This window comes from Anastrepha ludens, chromosome 4 (assembly GCF_028408465.1).
Source record: "Anastrepha ludens isolate Willacy chromosome 4, idAnaLude1.1, whole genome shotgun sequence".
Classification (NCBI taxonomy): Eukaryota; Metazoa; Arthropoda; class Insecta; order Diptera; family Tephritidae; genus Anastrepha; species Anastrepha ludens.
Genome location: NC_071500.1, coordinates 77,711,183 through 77,732,532, shown reverse-complemented (window position 1 = coordinate 77,732,532; position 21,350 = coordinate 77,711,183). Strand labels below are relative to the sequence as shown.

Below are 21,350 nucleotides of genomic sequence, written 5' to 3'. Positions count from 1 at the left end.
TTTCCTGTCTTAAAAATTAACTGATTTGAATTCAATGAGTTTTAATATTTGAAGGGGTGTTGAAGTGAGGATTTTTGGCAAAGTTTTCCCTTGCAAACACCCCAAATCCTAGCTGCTAACAGCTAGTTCACAATTGATACAAGCAATTTTGGGGAAATATTTTTTACTGAAAAAAATCATTGTAAAAGATTGAAAAAAATGTATGGCTTTAAGAATGATAGATGTATTAATTGCCCAGACTTATTTTAAAACATAAAATTATTGTTTAAAATAAAAGATAAATTAAAAAATAAAATGTTTACAGAAGTTGTCATTTCGTTTGTCAAGTTTTGAAATTTCGTTAGTTTTGCTGATGAAAGCAAATTTGGCCATTTTGTTCCGATAAAAAAGTTTGTATGCCAACTTTAATCCGAGCTGCAGCCGAAGAAATTACGAGACACTGTAGAACACGGCGTAGGTCATATTACGGCTTAGGGTTATATGATATCAGCAGGGCCGGAAATTTGGCTAGGAATAAAACTACTTATTTAAATTTGTCGAAAAATTATTCATTACAAAGTGCTGAAAAATTGGATATTCGGTCCTGATTTCGATTCTAGCAAGACCACCCTCCAAACACAAATCAGTGATAACAAATACCCTGTAATGTCGTTTTTTCTTTGTACTTGCTGTATTTTGTTTTATTGTAAATATTCTTAAATTAAAGTTTATTTGACTTTATTTTGTACGTTAAACGTTTCTTTCTTGGAAAATATGACTAGAGCTTGAGAACTTTAAATGACAATACAAAGCAGAAATATTGTTGGAATGATTTTTTTTTATTACAATCTGGTAGAGAAATTCATGGTATTTTTTTTTGATATCCGATATGTCCGTCGCGGCTACGAGTTACATGGTCCATTCCATAACTAAATTTTTTACTAAATCGATTGTCAAGCGCGCTGTATTGCAAGTTGCGCCGTCTTGTTGGAACCAAATGTCGATATTTTAGAAAAAAATTCAGTCAATATGGCTCAATGGCTCTTGCCATTCACCGAAATGGCAGTTCCTTCCTCATTTCCGCCACCGTCTAAACCACACATAAAATGGACGAAGTGAACTTCACCGAAATGGCAGTTCATTCCTCATTTCCGCCACTGTCTAAACCGCACGCAAAATGGACGAAGTGAACTTCGGGAACAGATTTATTTTTTTATTTTTCAAAGTAATTTTCCACAGTATGGAATCGTGACACTGGTGTTAAGCGATTCATCATTACTTTACCATATCTATAGTTTTCATGCAGTTAAAGAAGCACCCGATATAAAAATTGTCATCCTTTTTCTTGGAAATAAATGGGCACGATCATCTGTGAGTCACTGTATTAGTTAATAGATTTTCCAAATATTAGAAATTTTTATGATTCATCTTTTTTCTTTACACACAATATAACACAATATAATTAAAAATTACATACTTAACTAAATTAATCAAATTTTACATGAGACAAAAAAAAAAAAAAATTGTAACGAACCGCGAACTTTCGCGAAATGTCTGGCAACAATACGGAATAATTGAGGAACTACAACAAAACATGAATGTCTGACAAAAATAGTTAAACAAAAATTTCGAGATTTATCTAGAAATTACCGTAGTTGTTGAGCACATGCATATAAGCAGAGGTGCATGCGCACAAAGTAAATACAGTGCACTCGCGGTAACTCGAATAGCCGCTAAGTCGAACGACGTGCTAACTCGAACACATTTTTTTCCCTATTGACTAGTTTGTAACTCGAACAATATTAAAGCGCTATAACTCGAACAAAAAAACAAATTTATTTGTACACACACACATTCTTTTCAAACATGTACATTTTGTACATACATACATATGTAATAGTATATGTATATAAATTATATGTATACTAGTGTATTGTCCATATGAATATTTCGACGTTGATATCCCGTTAGTTTTCTGGGAACAACATCTTGGATTGACCAAATTGCTTTAAATTTGTCATTTGTAGTGTATCAGTGCATGTGAGTAATGGATCGTAAAAGGTTGAAGTGTTTAACATTAAAAGAGAGGGCTGAAGTCCTTAACAAAATTAAACGTGGATGTAGTGTTACTTCTCTAGCGAAGGAATATGGGGTAGCCAAGTCCACCATAAGTCTTATAAAAAAGAAAGACAAGGCAATTTTAAAAGCAGTAAACAACACGTGTTTGGGTCCTGGGAAGAGGAGAACTTTAAAAGCTTCTGAGTTTCCTAAAATGAAAGCCGCTTTATACAAATGGTTTCTGTCCCAAAGAAAAAAGAATTACCCAATAAGTGGACTCATCTTGAAAGAACATAACATGAAAAACATAATTTACAGGTCGAATTTACGCTTTATGATGTTAACAAATGGAATGATGGTGCCGAATTTACCGACACAGAAGTAATAATTGAAACTAGTGATTCTGAGTCTGAGTTTAACAACACAACTGAGACATGTGAGCGGATATCATCTGAGGAGGCAGTTAGCTCTATCAATAAGGTAATTCAGTGTGCCACAACTGAACAAGTAAGCCCCGCAAAGGTTAACACTCTTCAATTGCTGCGTGAAAAAGTCATATTCAGCATTGCTGCAGGCAAGAAAAGACAAACACACATTACAACTTTCTTTTCGGCCTAACTTTTCTGTTAAAGCTGACTTTTTTGTGTAACTGACACAAAGACTGCCAAATATTTGATGAAAAATATTGAAACGAATTAATTATTTTAAACATATTCATGTTCATATCCATATGTAAATAAATAAATAAATTTAATTGAAAAAAATCGATATCGATGACTGTTTTTTTAACATAGCACACTCAATTGATAAGTCGAACAAATTCGATAAATCGAACAGCGCCTGTTTTAATTAGTTCGAGTTATCGCGAGTGCACTGTATGCTGAAGTTGAACGCGCGAACGTGCAAAGTATAAAACAAGCAAGTTGTATGTTGCCATTAATTTATAAGTTTAAGTTAGCAATCCCTGATCGAATTCTGAAGAATTATAAACAGACGTTTTGTTTGAGAAAAACGTAACAATTGGTGTCAAAAGTGAGACTGTTGACTCGGGGTTTCCCCACCAAGGGCTGCCGCCACAGTAAACTAATCCCGCTTAGTGCGCTGAATTTCACTCATCATCAGTCCATTCAACAAATCTGTGAAGGGTACTGAATGGATCTTAATAATCGATCATGTTTTGCAATGCCGTTTTGATACACACGTTGCATTATTTTTCGTCTAAGTATGGTTCGAAAATTATTGATATCGGGCAGCAATCTAATCCCCAAGCCAAATAACAGTTTTTGTGAAAGGGTAAAGGTATTTTATTTTTAAGAAAGTAATTTGGATTCGATTCAACCCATGCTTATAATAATTATTTTTGTATCTAGATCTACTTGTATTAAATCATATTTATTACTAAAATTTACAACTTAACACTATTCTCCTTTAAGTGAATATTTCGCCAAACACATAAGTCAGAAACAGCCGATTGTCGCCCCGTCGTCGTGCGCAGATCATAAAGGCTGAAATGTATTAATAAACAGATTATATAATATATATTTATTTAAAAAAATTTATAAAAACTAACCGACAAATTAGGCCCACGCTTATATCCTCAGTCACCATAATTTTAAGCAGATTCTGTATGAGTTGTGGGGGCAGCAGTTTGAGAACCGGTCGTACACGCTCACCACCGCATTCAACCAACAAGGAAATAAAACGATATGCAAAATACACCTTTGGTGTTAGCTCATCCGTTGATACGATTTTGTGTAATACTTTGAATATGTGTTGTATACTCGAATGAAGCGGTTCCTTAAGGGTTGTCGGACGAGCGCTTTCACGAGTAATCGTTGTGCCAGTAGCATCGGTGTTAACAACTCCAGCACCGGCCAAAAGAGGATGGTTGTCACTAAGAAAATCATTCGAGCAGGAGTTGTCTGACCCCCCTTCTTGATTTAGTTTTCGTATTTTTGAGGTGTTTATATCTAAGTCCCCACTGCTACAATCAGCGTCACTAAGTGTGCGGGTGCGTTTATTTTGTAAGCTACTAATGGCGCCTTGACGATGTTCCAGCGCTGAAATTATGCAGTACACGGAAAGAAGAGCCAGCACATGAGATTGAGGCTCATTTATTTCTCCTCTGGAAGATCAAAATTGTTTATTTTATTATATATATAATTCAAATTTTTATAAACACCAAAATAAACTATATTTTATCTAATATTTATTAGAAAGCAAATATATTTACCCAACCATAAGATGGGCATACGATGGTATTACATCCTTTAGCAGTGCCTCCGTATTGCGATCAATGTCCAAATGTAGTACCGCAAAAACAATATCCAATGTCTTCAGCATGTCCTTTCCGTAAACACAAAAAATGTATTACTAAAATATTAAGATGTTATCGAAACTAAAAGGACATTTGAATATTATCAAACGCCTTTTTGCTTTGTATTGAATGATCGATTAAAATTTTGAAGTCAGAACAGTCAAAACCAAATGTGCTAAAAACTTTCGCACAAGTGGAATGGATTTATGTACCAGAAAAGTTATTTTTAATTTAACATTTAATCCGTTTAGTAAAGATAGTAAATACTAATTGTGAATCATAACCTAATCTAACATCTCTGTGATATTGATTCATGTTGCTTTTATTGTAGCGGTATTTTTTAAGTAGCTTATGACTCGATGCCGACACAATTACGACTCGTTTAGAGATAGATAAGATAACGCTTGTTTATGCTCATATTTAATACATTTCGAATTATTTAAATACACCCATTTATCGATTACCAAAGCCTGTTGCGAACAAAGGTTGTTGCATATAATTTGGATCTCTTAAGGAAGCTTACAGAGATGGGCTTGTTCGAGGCACGTAATAAAAGCGGCAGTATTGGAGCACTTATAAACGTTGCAACCTTGTTGCAAATGCTAAGCATATACTTGTCTAATGTGCGGCACTTACATATTTTGCGTAGATAGGTGAAGATGAATACGTAAAAAAATAATGGAATTTTCTATATGGAATTGCATATGTTGTGGCTCTGGTACGTGGGCAGAGTAATGATAACACCCAATAGCTTAAGTTATTTAGTTTTGAAAATGATGTGTTCTTAACCTTGCTAAAATATTTACTTCCTTTGACCAAATTGTGACTAGTGTGGCTTCGCGGCTTTCAAATGTCATTACCATGGAAATAAACCAAATTAGATTATCAAATCAAATTCTATACACAACAAGGACGAACGAAGTCAAACTTACGACTTTAAATTAATGTTGATATACAAACTCCGACTGTTAATAAACCGCTTTTACTAGTGGTAACAATCGATAGTTTGCTCTCCTTCTCAAAGCAAAAAAGAGGTTGTCTGTAAAGTCGGTTTACTGACGATAATTTAATGTGACAACGTCATAAGAAAATACTGGTGGAATGGTTGCAATTTTCAAAACAAAATTTTAATTTTATTTGTTTGATAGATATTTTGTATGGATATAGAGAAGGAGGCAAATGGAATCGCAATGGAATAGGTCAAGTTACATTTACACAAACGTGAAAAATGACGAAACATTTATCAAATTCATGAAAAATATGTTCAATTTCGATTGTGCATCAGACGTTAATAAGTCAACAACACTAAGAGACACCATCATCGATTTGCCTTTTTCAAGACACTTTACACTCGAAATACTCCCTTCTTTTCCTACTTTTCCTATCATCTCCTATTCTAAACAGAGAAATGGTTCATTACCATGCACACAGGAAGAAAGCATATGCAAATACAAATATGTGAGTTTATTTACATATGCGCATATACATACATACATATATATGTTCACTCAAGTAGGAGAGAGCCAGATATCGAACGTGGGGGCCGATTGTGCTCTTTGTCGTTCGTTCCGCGCTTTCGCTTACAGTTCAAGCAAGGTAACGACGCATGAGCAAGATAACGACGATTGAGCAAGATAACAACACATTTTTTCGTGCGTGCGGCCGGCTAAATCGAATTATAAGACGTTATCATGTCAAAAACAGAGATCATAGGTAAAATACAGTGTTCAAATCGGTAGTCTGTAGCACTTAGGGTAAATAAAAATTATGCAGCACCAATTTGGTAACCGGAAACTGTTTTTGGATGCATAAAAACTTCTTCATAAATTTTTGACATAATATGATGTTTCTGTGCATGTAATTTTTGTTCAGATTATAGTGCAGAGATCTCCTCAGCAGGCCCTCGCTCCCTAGACATATTGGAGGTTACGTCGTTCAGATAATAATAAACATCATTCACCGAGATGGCATACCCCACGAATACCGTTTTAGGATACCTACCACCGCCCACCACAGATGAAGATCTCGAATTGCCTCGTGAGACTCGTCTAACACTGAGACAAATATGTTCTGGATATTGTTAGTATTAAGCTCCTACATATCCATGACCGATATGAGAAGAGTCCCTTCCCTTTTTTATAAGCTACTAATGTAACCTAAACCAATTCACTTAACACCTCTCTCTTAGGCCAGACCCCGTCGAAGCTGCTAATTTCCTGAGCCTACCATGAAATTACCTCGATGACAAGAATTAATAAAACACTAGCCCACACGCGGTTTAGTATGACTGCTATAACAACAGAGTAACAAATTTAATTTCAGGTACTTTAACACTATTGGAGGTGGTAAATTTATATACTACACTGGCGGCCACACTTTCTCCGCTTGAAAAGGTTGTTCTTGTATGTGAACTATTTTTCATCGTCAGTTATGATCCGCTTCAAATATGGGAGGAGTCGAATCAAAGGCGGAAATTTGGTCCAAAATGTTATTTTTACAATAGTTAAAACGAGCTTCTTCTTAAGCTTTATGCAAATGGTTATAAACGGTTTTCTGGATAGTCTTCAGTTTCTAGGCCTTATTTCACAGCCCATTCAGACATTTTACTTAGATTTTTGATGATAAACCTAACAGAACGAGCCTCATCTGATCCGACCTTTTATCTTGCTCTATTTTCCTTTTACTACCTCCATTTTGGAAAGCTGTAACACACAACTGGCTATACCAAACACAAAAAATCCAAAGAATTTTTTTTCAAGTGTAAGATCATCCTCAAATCGCCGTATGGTATACCTTCTGCTCAAATATGAACGAGACGTTATCAATAAAACGGTCCGCGGATGACATATGGCAAAAATAAGTTTTTTGTTTTTTGGTAGGACATGGCAAATTTCAGCGTGATATGTCACATAGTTTGTTTTCTGTGCTACTGTAAACAAGTCAAGCTGGAGTGTGTTCTTCGAATTTAACGATGGAAATTCAAGTTGAACAAAGAATTTGTTAGAAATTTTGTTATTCCAACAAAATTTCGGCTTCAGACGCCTTAAAAATGTTGCAGACAACCTATGGGGACCCTGCTCTATCGCGTGCACGTGTTTTCCAGTGGTACAAATCGTTCAAAGAGGGCAGTACATCGGTTGAAAACTTGCCTCATGAACGTCAGTAAACAACGGGAACATCGGAAAAGTAAAGGAAATTGTGCTTGAAAATAGCACAAACCGCAAAATCGGTTAACGTTGAATATTATTTAGACGTTTTAAAGCGTTTGCGCGAGAACATTCGTCTTAAAAGGAAGGAATTGTGGGACAACAAGTCATGGTTCTTGCATCACGGTAATGCACCAGCTCACACATCACGTCTTGTTCGCGATTATTTGAACAAAAATAATGTTAATATCGTTCCGCAAGCACCGTATTCGCCTGATATGGCTCCATGTGACTTTTTCCTGTTTCCCAAGTTCAAGTTGCCGCTCCGTGGAAAACATTTTGAGACAATTGAAGTCATAAAAGAGAATTCGAAGAACACACTCGAGCTTGACTTGTTTACAGTAGCACAGAAAACAAACTATGTGACATATCACGCTGAAATTTGCCATGTAAGCTTATAACAGTCCTACCAAAAAAAAAAAAATTATTTTTGCCATATGTCATCCGCGGACCGTTTAATTAATAACGTCTCGTTCATATTTGAGCAGAAGGTAAACCCGGTGCATCATGGTATGTATCATGCGACAAGCTTATTAAGGGGTTAGGGGTAGTCAGAATTTTCAAAAAATCGATTTTTTTTTTTGCATTTTCTTAAAGTATAATGTTTTAAAAATATTGTGTAAAAATTTGAAGTGAATCTGACAAATACTTTTCAAGTTATTCAACAATTAACAAAGGGCGCTCGGCCGCTCCGGAGCCGATAGCAAAACTTTAAATGCGTTTTTCTCAAAACTATGTTTTTCAAACTGGTGAACACCGTAACTTAAAAACCGCTACGTAGATTTCAATAAAATTTATAAGGTTTTTTAAAAACATAAAAAACTTGTGCCTGATCGAAGGATTTTTTTTTTTCAAAAATTTCGATTTTTTTTTAACAATTAACTGTTGGTTTTTTTTTCTAAAATCTGGAACAAATTTTCTGAGGCCGCCATTTTGTTCATTTTGAAAAAAAAAAAAAAAAAGCTTCGATCCGGCTCGAGATTATCTATCAATAAAAATAATTTTTCTCATCCGATTGGTTTTAGATGAATCTGCAAGGACTTGTGATGTTCACCGCAAGGGACTTCTGGAGAAACGGGCTTCACACAAACAGCGATAACTTTTGCAATTATTAATTTTTTTTTTTGAAATTTTGGTGAAGTCAAGTTAAAACATGATGTTTTTATGCTATGTTTTTATTTTTGTTAAATAAATAAATTAAGTAGAAAAAAAAAATTCGTGAAAATCATCATTTTTTCGGGCCTCTGACTACCCCTAACCCCTTAAAGAAATCTAGCGGAAAATAGTTAGAACTTTTTACTTCACCTAATATGTATCTACATAGTATAAGCCAGTAATTATTCGCCCGGTGCAAAAGTGCAGACCATTGGGGCGTACTGGCCTATTTGAATAGATGTACATAGCAAACTTATAAAAACATTTCTAGCACCTTTAAACTCTTTGCTGAAATAGCATCTTTAACTTTGGACAATTGAATATGAGCCTTTAACAAATATACACACTAATAACAATCATCCAATAATCAGTATATATGAGAAAAAATTAGAGTCGTGCTTAATACTTAACTTTACGCACTGACGCGTAAAAAATATTATACTTACCTTCGAATACTTGCAATTGAGTATTTCTTGTACCAAATGCCTTGTTAACCAGATTGGACCTCCTGACTGCAACAACGACTCTAGCACCTGCGCAGACATTACTGGCAGCCAGCCATGCTCTGTTACCGTTTTCCACACTTCCCGAAATTGATCAGAAAGCGGAGTTTGTGATACAAGATTCTGTGTGAGCGTTATACTACGTGATTTTGTATTACTCGATGGATGTACGTCTTGCTGCATTTTGCGTATAATTTGAAAAGATAAACCCAATCGTTCCTTCACATTTTCTTGAGAAGCCATTTCTTCGCTACTTAGAGGAGTCAAAAATTGTTGAATCATATTTAATGGCTTTAGAAGCTCATTCTCACGTACTGAATACATATATGCACATAGAAACGAGGTAGCACAAACAGAGAAGGCAAACATCCTACGCTTTATATTCTCTAAAATACTTTTCACATCAGTCGATGTGAGTATATCTTTTTCCCATGCGATCAACACATGATTAAGAACGCCAGGCAGATTTAAACAGATGTCTTGCCAAGTCAAATTGCTGAAAAAAATTGTAAGAACATAATTTAAATTAAGTTCAAAATAAAAAATTTTTCGCTGGAATGTTGGTACAACTGCCCTCTAAAGTGTCGCATAGTTTGAGCGTGATCTGTCAATTAGCTTGTTTTTGGCATTTAATTATATCAGTCAACCGCTGGTGTGCTCTGCGATTTTCACTATGGATATTGAATAAAGAATCTGTCTTAAATTTTGTGTGTTTGAACGGGATTTCGTGTGCCAAAACGTTGAAAATGTTGTAGAAAGCCTATGGCGACTGTGCTTTATCAAAAACACGGGTCTACAAGTAGTATAAGGCTTTTGCAGAGGGCCGAGAAATCGTGGATGATTTGCTCCAATCTGGTCGCCTACGGATTCAACGGATGAAAACGTCGACAAAGTCAAGGACTTAAGTTTGAGGGAGGTAGTTTATGATCTTAGCGTATCTCACGAATCAAGCCACAACATTTTACACCATCAATTGAGCATGAGACGCGCGGCTCCTCTACTCGTTCCGAGAAAGTTGAATTTCAAAAAATTCATCGGAAGAAGGTGGCTGAAGACATGCTTGAGCAAGTGAATTCGGAGCCAACAGGCAGCTGAATGGCGCTATCCACATGAGCCGAAACCCAAAAAACACGTCAAAGTCGGTCAAAAGTGAAAGTCATGCTACTCCTTTGCTTTGATTATCATGGTGTTGTGCACTCGGAATTCGTTCCAAATGGTTCTACGGTAAATAAAGAATATTATTGGGAAGTTATGCGACCTTTGAGAGAGAATGTGCGTAGGAAACGGCTCATTTTGTGGATAGAAAACTCATGGATCTTGCACCATGATAACGCACCGTCTCACAAGGCTCATATTGTCAACACTTTTTTGACCAAAAACTCGACAAGTATCATCGAACAACCCCCGTATTTACCGGATTTAACTCCCTGTGGCTTTTTCCTTTTCCCAAAATTTAAGATGCCACTCCGCGCATGCCGCTTTGAGTCGATAGAGGCCATTAAGGAGAATTCGCTGAAGGAGCTGAAGAAGATCTCATCAAACGAGTTTAAAAGGTGATTTGATGACTGGACTAATCGTTGTGTGTATTGCTTCGAATGGAGCCTATTTTGAAGGCGACAAAATAAATTTTGATGATTAAACAAATATTTTGCGTTTTATTGAACAATTCCCGGTACTTTTTTGACAGAATGTATATATATATAGCTACCGCTAATTGACGCAATGGTTCAGACATTTGTAGAAACCGTACAGTACATATTCTCCGATTTACAAAGCACAGGGATTTTGTCTGTATTTTCCTTATAGACTTCCAAACAAACAAAAAAATACAATACTTTGCAATTTCATTTTCACTTAAACACGAAATATAATTTGAAGATCGGAGGATGAAGGAAACACACTTGCTTAAGCAAAGCGGTGCAATTCTAAATTCATATTCTGCTTGTAAGTTTTACTCTAAGAGTAATGAGAATTGTCTTATTTAAAAGGGAATTGAATTTTAGTTATTATACTGCTTATCCTCTCACATTGAAATAAATTAAAATTTTTACATATACCAGAAAATACTAAGAAAGGGTTGATTCACGTTGTTTAAGGATGTTAGAAAATGTTTTGTTGCACACTGTTTTTACGCTACATAAAAAACACTTTTCGTACGAGCCGCATATAACAAATAGTTATACATATATAATAACTTCATAAATTACCTATTCTTGTGTTGCGCTTCTGGATTTCGCAGACTTAAAAGCAGTTCATCTACAATTTGTTCGTCACAAAGGGCAATCATGTTGCGTGGATTTTTTGGCTTATTACGTTCAGCCATGCATTCACGCACCCATTTCTCGAAGAAAGAGTCGCCGTGCTCGGATAACACTACCTGTAAATTGTAGATTTTTAAGTGTTTCATCTCAGTCAAGTCACATCAATATCTTACATCTGATCCGTAAGTTTGTACAATAAAGGTTAACATGAGAAAAGACACATCAAATAATGTTGATCGTATAATCGACGGTTTGCCAATTTCGCCTGGAACCTGCTTCGAATTTTCATTACATTGTATCAACCGTGTAACGAAAGTTTTTAGACGACCTTCTACAGTGGCCACTGACAGAATTAAATCAAAACTGTTACCTATAGTTAAATACAAATATACAATCTTTTAACTAACATAATTTTTTTATGCAATTAAAACTTTTCTACTGCTTAAAAACTTGTTTACGTACCAACTAAAACTTGACACAGTACACCCAATAATGCCTCCTGGACTTTGTTGTAATCTGTACTCAGTGTCTTGAGAACACCCGATAGTGGAACTTCAGCACGTATAATGAAATTTATAATTGATAGGGCTTGGTTGCCTGATTCACGTTTCTGTAGCATAAGTGAAGTACTCTCCCTGAAATTTTATAAAACAAAGTGCTGATATAAATTTTATTAATTTAAGTAGGCAATATTTAGGTAATGTTTTACTTTCTGAGTTTAAATTGACATTTTTCAAATTACAGTAGACGATCCAAATTCTTAAGTCGCCTGTTCTTGAGCTAAGTAAACCAGAACATTTTACTTTTATTTGTGCAGTTCCATTTTTATGTCGATAAAATTTGTCATTAAATTGTTTAACTTATTTTTATTATTCTTTTAATCTATGGTATCTGCTAGAAAAGTAAGGAAACTAAAGTGTCATTAACATATTTGCTGCATTCATTGGATTTGTGAATGGAACGGAAACTACGTTTACAACAATTTAAATTTCTTTGTCATGCGCGTTCTTCTTGAATAATGTTTATCAGTACTACAATATCACGATTCATTATTAAAGGTTCTGTAAATAAGCAGCTTTCTTTAAATAAAGCGTTTGCGTTAATTTTCATTTTCCCCCATTTTATACTTGTTTGCAATATTTAAGCAACAATTTAATCGAATCTCTAATGACTGTCAAAAAAACACATTAAGCAACAAAATAGAGTAGTTAGTTTGAACAATTTCGGAAATTTTTTTATACTTGAATTTTTTACCAACTTCGCATATCCTTAGAAACAAAAACGTCGATGTTAAAAGGTTATATATGCGCTAAGCATCCAATTTATTTTCATAAAAAAATGACGGTGCCTTTGATCAAATAAATGATTATATCGTTTGCTCTCTGATAGTTGGTAAATAATTAATTAATATGTTACTTTACGTATGTAGTTCTCCAATTGATAAAAAGTGCACAAAAACATATGTATATAAGAAATTTCATCAATTATAGCACTGATACATTGTTCTCATATATTTATATACTCACCGTTGTGTTGCAAAATGCTTTACATGTACATCAGTAACCAGATGCTGCTTGGTCCAATCATTTAACAGATATTCTATAATATTGCACGAACATTTTGTATCCATCAAATCAAGTAGTAAATTATCCTCCAAAAGTAGCTCGAAGGCCTCGACTACTTCGGGTATATGATCTGATGGTGTCTGTTCCTCATTCGCTAGAATGACAAAAAAATAAGGCATTCGATCTAATATATAATATAGATTTAAACATACGTCGTTGCAGGGCATGCAACTGCTTTATTATGTGTGGCACTTTGAAAAATGTGAATGCGCCCCACAGAGTATCACGGCTTACTTCTACTACATTACTAAGTGAAATGAAGCCAGCACGCACTATCTCGTATATCAAGCGGGTCAATGAATAGTTCTTGAGACGTTGAATCATTTGCAGTTCAGCCACAAAGTAGGAGGTATCATTACATGGATTTAGTAGGACCTCCACTGCCAAGAGAGGCTGCACACAGTAGCTTATTGACTCCACTCCTTTTGAATGCAAACGAGGCATCGGTAATTTTGTAGCATCCAAATAAGCTAACTGTTGCAGGTATTGCACTATAGAATGGTAACGCGGCGGTAAATGACTGCTACCCACAATAGTCTTCAAAGTGTTGTATTTGTCCCGAATTTTTCCATATGTTTCGATATCATCATAGCAACCAATGTAAAATATGCCCATGAGAAATTGGTTGGAAGTAAATTTTTCGACGATAACGCAAGTACGTTCAAACATATAAGATTGTTCAGCGCTAATTTCACTACCAATCTCATAGTTTTTCATGACCAAAGCGACAATATGCGTTATCCAGTATATCAATGAAGCAACCGCGCTGGGTAAAATTCCCTCCTCGGGTTTGTTTCTGGAATTTTAAAATACTTTATTAAAACAAAACAAGAGAATGGAAACAAAAATAACTCACCTGCAAGTAACACCATCGAGCATGTCTTCCAGAAATTGTAGCAATGTTGTGATGCAATAGACACGATCGAAATCATATTTCGATATCCGACGCAAAACGGCCGCATGTGAGACCAAATTTGCACAGAGACAATGTTTTAAATAATTTAAAACCAACTACGACGATAAAGTAGAAAAATAAAAATAGATGATTATAAAATAATTGTAAGTGAATAATCATAACTTTTTTGACTAAAATTAAATAAATAAAATTTGTATCGGATGCTTTATTGATGATTTGAAATCTGAGAACGACAACTTGTGTTGACATTTCTGTTCAGTAATGTTTGGCAAGTCATCATGAATCGTTGAACGCCAGAAAAACGCTTCCTAATTGTGGAAATTCGCTTTAAAAAAATAAATAAATGTGTTCGCGAAGTTTATAAAGCACTGGCGACATCATCGGTCCTTATTCTTTCGAAGTGAGGAAGGAGCTGCTGTTACGGTGAATGACGAACGTTATTGAGCCATGTTGACTGAATTTTTGTTTCCAAAAATTAATCAGCTAAGCATCGACGACATTTGGTTCCAACAAAATGGCGCAACTTGCCCTATAGCGCGCTTAACAATCAATTTATTGCAATATTCAAGCCACTATTGACTCCATATGGCGAGATTTATTGGAAAAGTAGTCAAAAATTGGACTGATCGGACCATGTAACTCGTAGCAGCGGCGGACATATGCCGGATTTCATATTCAAAAAGTAAATGCCATGAAATTATCTACCAGACTATAATAAAAACAAATTCGTTCCAACAATATTTCTGTATTGTACATACAGCCATGGTCATAAAAATAGCTCATTTAGACTTTGAAAGCAAAGAGTTGAATATGTTTTTAAATATTTATTTTTTATTGTGAAAAAGCAACATAAAAAATAAAAAATGTATTTACTTCCACTTTAAAACAAAAAAATGGTCGAATAGAATATCAGTTCTGATTTAAGGGGTTATACGCAGTTATGACTTTCAAAAAAACCGATTTTTTTATTGCATTTTTGTAATGTACATATATTCAAAAGTATACGTACGAAATTTGAAGTAGATCTAAGCAATACTTTCGGAGTTATACCTAAATATGTAGAGATGCCTCGGCACGTTTTAAGGTAGGTATTGAAACTTTAAACGTGTTTTTTTTCAAAACGGAATTTTTCAAGTCGGTGTACACGATATCTAGAAAACGGCTTGTTTGATCGGTCAACCGTTTTAACTCAATCTTTAAAGATACATTTTCTAGTAATTAATCGTTCCTTTTGTAAATCTGATACTTATTTTCCATTTTATAATCAATTTACGGCCAAATTTTAACGTAAAAATCGAAATCATTTCTTTTAAAAGCTGCCTTTTTTTGAAAATTCACTATTTTGATTAGCCGAACGATTAATTACTAGATAATCTAATATATTAACAAAATTTGTTTGGTTTTTTGATTTCAGATAATCCAATCCTGAGTTACGATGTACACCGTAAATCGTCTTTTTTTAAAGGAGGTTCCAGAAATCGCCTGCAGCGCGCTCTATAATCAACATTTTCATAAATAAAAAAGTTTCTTCAGAATAAATCCTTGACAACCCGTCTTTTATTTGCTTCATAACTGCGTATAACCCCTTAATTTATGAGAACGTTGATAACTCACGAAACCTCCTGGACACATTAATAGCACATCTTAAAAAATTTAAAATAAAAGCAAAAATAGTAAACAAATCAGATAGTTAAGTAATAATATTGTTTTACCATATTAGTATTTTGTACTATATCCGCCGTTTTTGATTACTTCTTCAAGCCGTTGCTCCATGCTTTCTACAAGCTTGTGGCATCCATCCTTCCTTTGGAGTCGAGTACCACAAATTATCAAAATTTTTAAAATTTTTGTTAGCGATTTTGACCTTAACGTCATTTCACATTCTATTGGATTGAGATCAGGGCTCTGCGCCTGCCAATCCAGTACATTAATTTTTTCTCTTCTGACATTGTTTCTATCACTAGGATTTACGGCTTGATTTTTTCGGCGACGTACAATAGTTTTCCCATCTGGTCCCATCCTATTTATTTTGGTTTCGTCGGTCCAAAGTACGTTTTTCTAAAACTGAATAGATTTGTCTTTGTGGGCTTTTGCAAAGGCAAGCCGGTGTTTGATATGTCTTTTTGAGAGGAGTGGTTTTTTTCTGCTTATGCGGCCAAACAGCTGGGCTTCGTTAAGTCGCCTTCCTACAAGCCTGGACACCTATAGACCAGATTCTTGGTTTATTTCAAGCATTATTTGCTGTGCTAACTTAAAAGGATCTGCTTTGCTCTTGCGTATTATACATAGCTCTATCCACATTAACATCAGTTTTTCCCGGCTTTCGTTTTCTTTCCGTTTTTTTGCTTAGATAGGATGAATCGTTCTTAGCTAAATTAACATTATAAACCATTTTCCGAGAGCACATCATCATTTCAGCTATTTCTGCATAGCTTTTTCCGTTTTGACTTATGCGGTACATAAGAGCTCTTCTCTCCGGCGTGCAATGTTTTGCACGTCCCATTTTTAGTAATTACTTTAAAATTTTATTTAAGAAACAAAAAATTATACTAAAAATCGCTGAAACAATATTAAAGTTTAACTCTCCGCTGCACAAGTTAAAATGTGCTATTTTTGTGTCCACTTCAAAACAGGTATACGCATAAATAAAATAGAACGCAAAAAATTCCATCGAAAAAAATTTTAAATTCCTTGCTTAATAACAGTAATAAATGTAAACAATAACAAATTTATTTGATCAAAGCAGAGTTCGTACTAAAAACTTGACTCAAATATAAGGTTCACATTTGTGCTATTTATCTGTCCATGGCTGACATATCGCACCCTAAATACAAAAGGGGCACAACTCAAAATTTTCCACACTCGAGCTTGACTTGTTTACAGTAGCACAGAAAACAAACTATGTGACATATCACGCTGAAATTTGCCATGTAAGCTTATAACAGTCCTACCAAAAAACAAAAAATTTATTTTTGCCATATGTCATCCGCGGACCGTTTTATTGATAACGTCTCGTTCATATTTGAGCAGAAGTACATTTTGAGTTGTGACCCTTTTGTATTTAGGGTGCGATATGTATTTGTAATCTACCAACACTAATAAGGTTGAGGTCCCACTAAGTGCATAGTCACAATACCAAATTTTTCCCACTGTCACTATCAAATATCGTATGCATCTTAAAAAGTAGAGAGTGATATCATATTTGTTATTATTATTTATGAGAATTATAATAAAATATAAAAAGCACTGTTTGGCTATAATTGATATGTATACTTATAAACGCATACGACCGCAAATGTAATAATTCGAGCACAGTAAAACGTATGGTTAAAATTTAAAATGACCAAAATAGAGGAGGGTGCGTACCGCATGCGTTGCATGACTATCTGTATCTCAAGACTTAGACAAAATTAAGTTGAGTAGGGCGATTCACTTTATGGCGTTAAATGCTCTGAGGGCACATGAAGCCCTATGCACTTTACAAAAACCAACCTCGTCATTTGCCCGCGTAAGCCAACTCATCTAAAATACGTATCCGTCTGGTCTTACCCCGTTGAAACAGAGGAGACATTTTTCATTTCCATGGCAAGTTTTCCCCGATCAACGTATGCCTCCCCAGTAAACTAACCCTGCCTACTACGCTGAATCCCTCCCGCTGAGCGCATGATATGACCGGTGTACCGGGGGACGAGCGCTGCAATATTCTAAACATCAATTAGGAGCTTGCATGAAATGGTACTTTCGTATTATTTTCACAGATCTGGAAGAGTTTATGCAATCCGCTCTCATGCTTCAAGCTCAGATTAGGAAATTATTCACCAATGAAGAGTGTACGAGGTGGAAACACGCCATGCCACATAGTAAAACTCCTGTGGAAAATGCAATAAATAAATAATTAACCAACTTACTGGATTGGCATTAGTTCCCACCAAGGACTGCTGTAGAATGCAATCAGCCAAATTATATGCATCTCCGCTTACTCCTCGAGGAAGTACCTATGAAACAAGAAAATAGAAAAAAACTTATTTAAAATTACACAAAAGAAAATTTCTGAAAGTATATAACCTACTAAAATGATTGTGTATAAACGCTCTATACAACCTGGTAAGGTCCATTTGACAAAGCAAGCTCAAGCAATTATAGACATCTACCGTACAAAAATATTGAATTCGTTTAGAATTTTTCTGTCATCTGAACGTGAGAAAGTAAAACTGGTAGTGAAGCTTCGAAAAATAACCCAAATATATTTTTTACGAAATTTTACAATTTGCTATTCATTAATTGCAACCAAGTAACATACATAGAACCACACCAATTTAATCCGGAAAAACTATGAACCTCTTAAATTCAGTACAACGTGCAATTCTACAAAATCTTCCGAAATTAAACAAATTGCAATTGGCTACTGTTGCGTATCAATTTAAAATTGAGAGGCCCGTATACTATCCGGACCGGCAAAATGAAATGCAACGGTTTAGTGAACAGCAAAAGTCACAGTTGGTGGCCGAAACTCAAGAAAAGAAGAAACTCCCTAGAGATTATTATTACAAAATACTTGGTGTAAAGCGACAGGCGACAATGCAACAAATAAAGGCAGCTTATTATGCGCTTGCAAAGCGCTTTCATCCAGACGCAGGTAGACACAGACCACGATTATTCTCATCTTCCCACGACAATCGGTTCTACGTTACGGAACGACCCGGATTTCTATCCGGCCAAGGACTGTCACTTCAGCAGCATTCCCCAAACATTTATGGGGAATGTTTATGCTGCTTCAACAGCAACAATATTGTGATCTTAATTCAATTTCTTGTTCCGTGTAAAAAGTATTGTTTATGTTTAGCACAGTCACCAACTTGACAAAATCAGCATTTCCCCTTGCTTGAAATATTTTTTGACCCGAAACCATATTTTTTATTTATTATTGACAAACCGTTAAACGTGAAAATTAGATGTACTAACCGAATTAGAATTGGCGGCCGCCGTAGCCGAATGGGTTGGTGCGTGAATACCATTCGGAATTCACAGAGAGAACGTTGGTTCGAATCTCGGTATAACACCAAAATTAAGAAAAACGTTTTTCTAATAACGATCGCCCCTCGGCAGGCAATGGCAAACCTCCGAGTATATTTCTGCCATGAAAAACCTCTATAATAATATCTGCCGTTCGGAGTCGGCTTAAAACTGTAGGTCCCTCCATTTGTGGAAAAACATCAAGACGCACACCACAAAGAGGAGGAGGAGCTAGGCCAAAGGTGTACGCGCCAATTATATATATATATATATATATAACCGATTTAGACAGAGTTTAATAAAGTTTAAAAATAAATATAAACATCCATTAATAAAATTTTACTTAATAAATATTACATTTGCAGGAAATTCGCCACCACACGCGTCTAAGCGTTTTCAAGAAATTTCAAATGCATACCATATTCTCACTGATGAGAGCAAGCGTATGGAATATGACCAGCTGGGCATGGTGAAGGATGAACAGTCGTTTCTCCACAAATTCACAAATGTAATTAAAAATCGGAAGGTAGAGGTTGCCCTGCCTACTACCCGCGAAGGTAAGTGCAACAGAACTTACTGTAATTATTCTATATTTTTACGTGTCTTAGAGTTAATTAAAATGACCACTGGAGAACCCCGATTGGAACTTACATTTTTGGAAGCAGCGCACGGACTAAAGAAGAATATTGACTTGCGCTTACTTAAGAAATGCCCTGCATGTAACGGTAAATCGCCACAACTAATCAATCGCAGCAAACCAGAACTTTGTAGGAAATGCCAAGGTATTGGAAAACTGACTAAAAAGACAGCCACGTATACCAGTATCCAGGCTTGCGATCAGTGTCATGGTAAAAGATATATTAATAGAAATGAGTGCGAGACCTGTGACAACCGTGGCATAGTACTCGAGACGGTCCGCATTGTTGCGCAAGTACCCGCCGGAGTAAAACATGGTGAATTAATACCCGTCGATAATCCTAAAACGAAACAACGTATTAACTATCGCGTGCAAGTGCAACCGAGCGATATTTTCCAACGTGTTGGTAACAATGTACTCTCCGACAAGCACATTACGATTTCAGAGGCAGTACTCGGTGGAATCTTCAAAGTACGCGGCATTTATGAAGAGCTGGAAGTTAAACTTGAGCCGGGAATTGAGAGTCACACAACAGTAACCTTGAAGGGAAAAGGAATTAGATGTCGTGACAATCCTGGTGATCACATCGTAAACTTTAAAATACGTATACCACGCCAGTTAAGTATGAAACAACGTCAACTAATAATGGCACTTGCCAAAACAGAAGATCCTACATTCGAACGATCTATTTAGTAAAAAAATTAAGAACTTAAATCTGAAGAGTGTCTGCACATGAATTCCACGCACTTGGATATCGAGTTACGATTTTCAGTAACTCGAAACTATAAAACCCTGCTAAGAACAAATATGTAAACTATTTTTCGAAAATCTGTAATTAAAAACAAATATATTTCTTGGAAAGACAGTTTTCTTCGATTTCTTAATTCATCGCTCACCCGTTTTATATTGATGCCCCATAGCGCAACATTCCATCGTTCTCGCCAGGCACGTAAAATCATCAATTTTAATAAAGAAGTTTTACTTGGCTTTTGTAGTTCCATGTTACTATCTATCATTGCTCGCAATTTGGAACAAAACTGAATTCACCAAACACTATGGACAAGCCAAACACTGCGGACTTCCAAACACATCCAATAACCCGCACACTAAAACTGTCAAACTATCGATAGTAGATGTCATCGATGATTTTCGACGGACTATCGATACTATTGATATAAAGGGTCTTTCAAATGTAACGCTTAGATGTCAATATCTGTTTTATATCATCTTTGACATTTGTGAAGTAGACAGATGTACAATTTTACACGATAGAGCAACGTTTAATTATTTACTCTTATTATGAATATGGTTGATTCGTAGGAACAACATATCACAAATCTTTTAATTTTTTTTTGTGGACTCGAGTATTCAATGGTTGATGAAAAAATTTCAAGAAACTGGTTGTGCCGAGGATATAGAACGGACTGGCAGGCAAAAAAAAATTGAACGTTGTGCTAAGAATAATGCTGCTGTAGCGCAAAGTTTTGCTGAAAAACTTTCAACAGCGATATCTCGACGTTCTAAACAATAAGGCATTCATGAATCGACTGTTTGCCGGATTTTACTTGTAGACGTGCGCATAGTAGACATTTAAGTGATGTAAATTTTTACATATAATTGTTCAGAGCCGCATTTTGAATAAAACGAGTGACACCTGAAAGAATCAACATTTTTACAGTT

At 35.4% G+C, this 21,350-nt stretch overlaps 2 protein-coding genes across 2 annotated transcripts; one reads left to right on the top strand and one right to left on the bottom strand.

The window, feature by feature from the left end:
* Nucleotides 1-3,317: 3,317 nt before the first annotated feature.
* LOC128859912 (mediator of RNA polymerase II transcription subunit 24) lies at nt 3,318-20,786 on the bottom strand. The gene is made up of 12 exons (XM_054097057.1): nt 20,567-20,786; nt 17,929-18,015; nt 13,961-14,115; nt 13,257-13,900; nt 13,006-13,198; nt 11,942-12,114; nt 11,653-11,849; nt 11,426-11,595; nt 9,162-9,714; nt 4,271-4,383; nt 3,608-4,162; nt 3,318-3,542 (listed from the first exon to the last, which is right to left on the bottom strand). The coding sequence occupies exons 1-12, from the start codon at nt 20,684-20,686 to the stop codon at nt 3,443-3,445; spliced, it is 3,060 nt and encodes a 1,019-aa protein (XP_053953032.1). The 5' UTR covers nt 20,687-20,786; the 3' UTR covers nt 3,318-3,442.
* Nucleotides 18,166-20,535, top strand: LOC128859913 (protein tumorous imaginal discs, mitochondrial). Its single transcript, XM_054097059.1, has 3 exons — nt 18,166-18,656; nt 19,399-19,590; nt 19,642-20,535. The coding sequence occupies exons 1-3, from the start codon at nt 18,353-18,355 to the stop codon at nt 20,361-20,363; spliced, it is 1,218 nt and encodes a 405-aa protein (XP_053953034.1). The 5' UTR covers nt 18,166-18,352; the 3' UTR covers nt 20,364-20,535.
* Nucleotides 20,787-21,350: the final 564 nt, after the last annotated feature.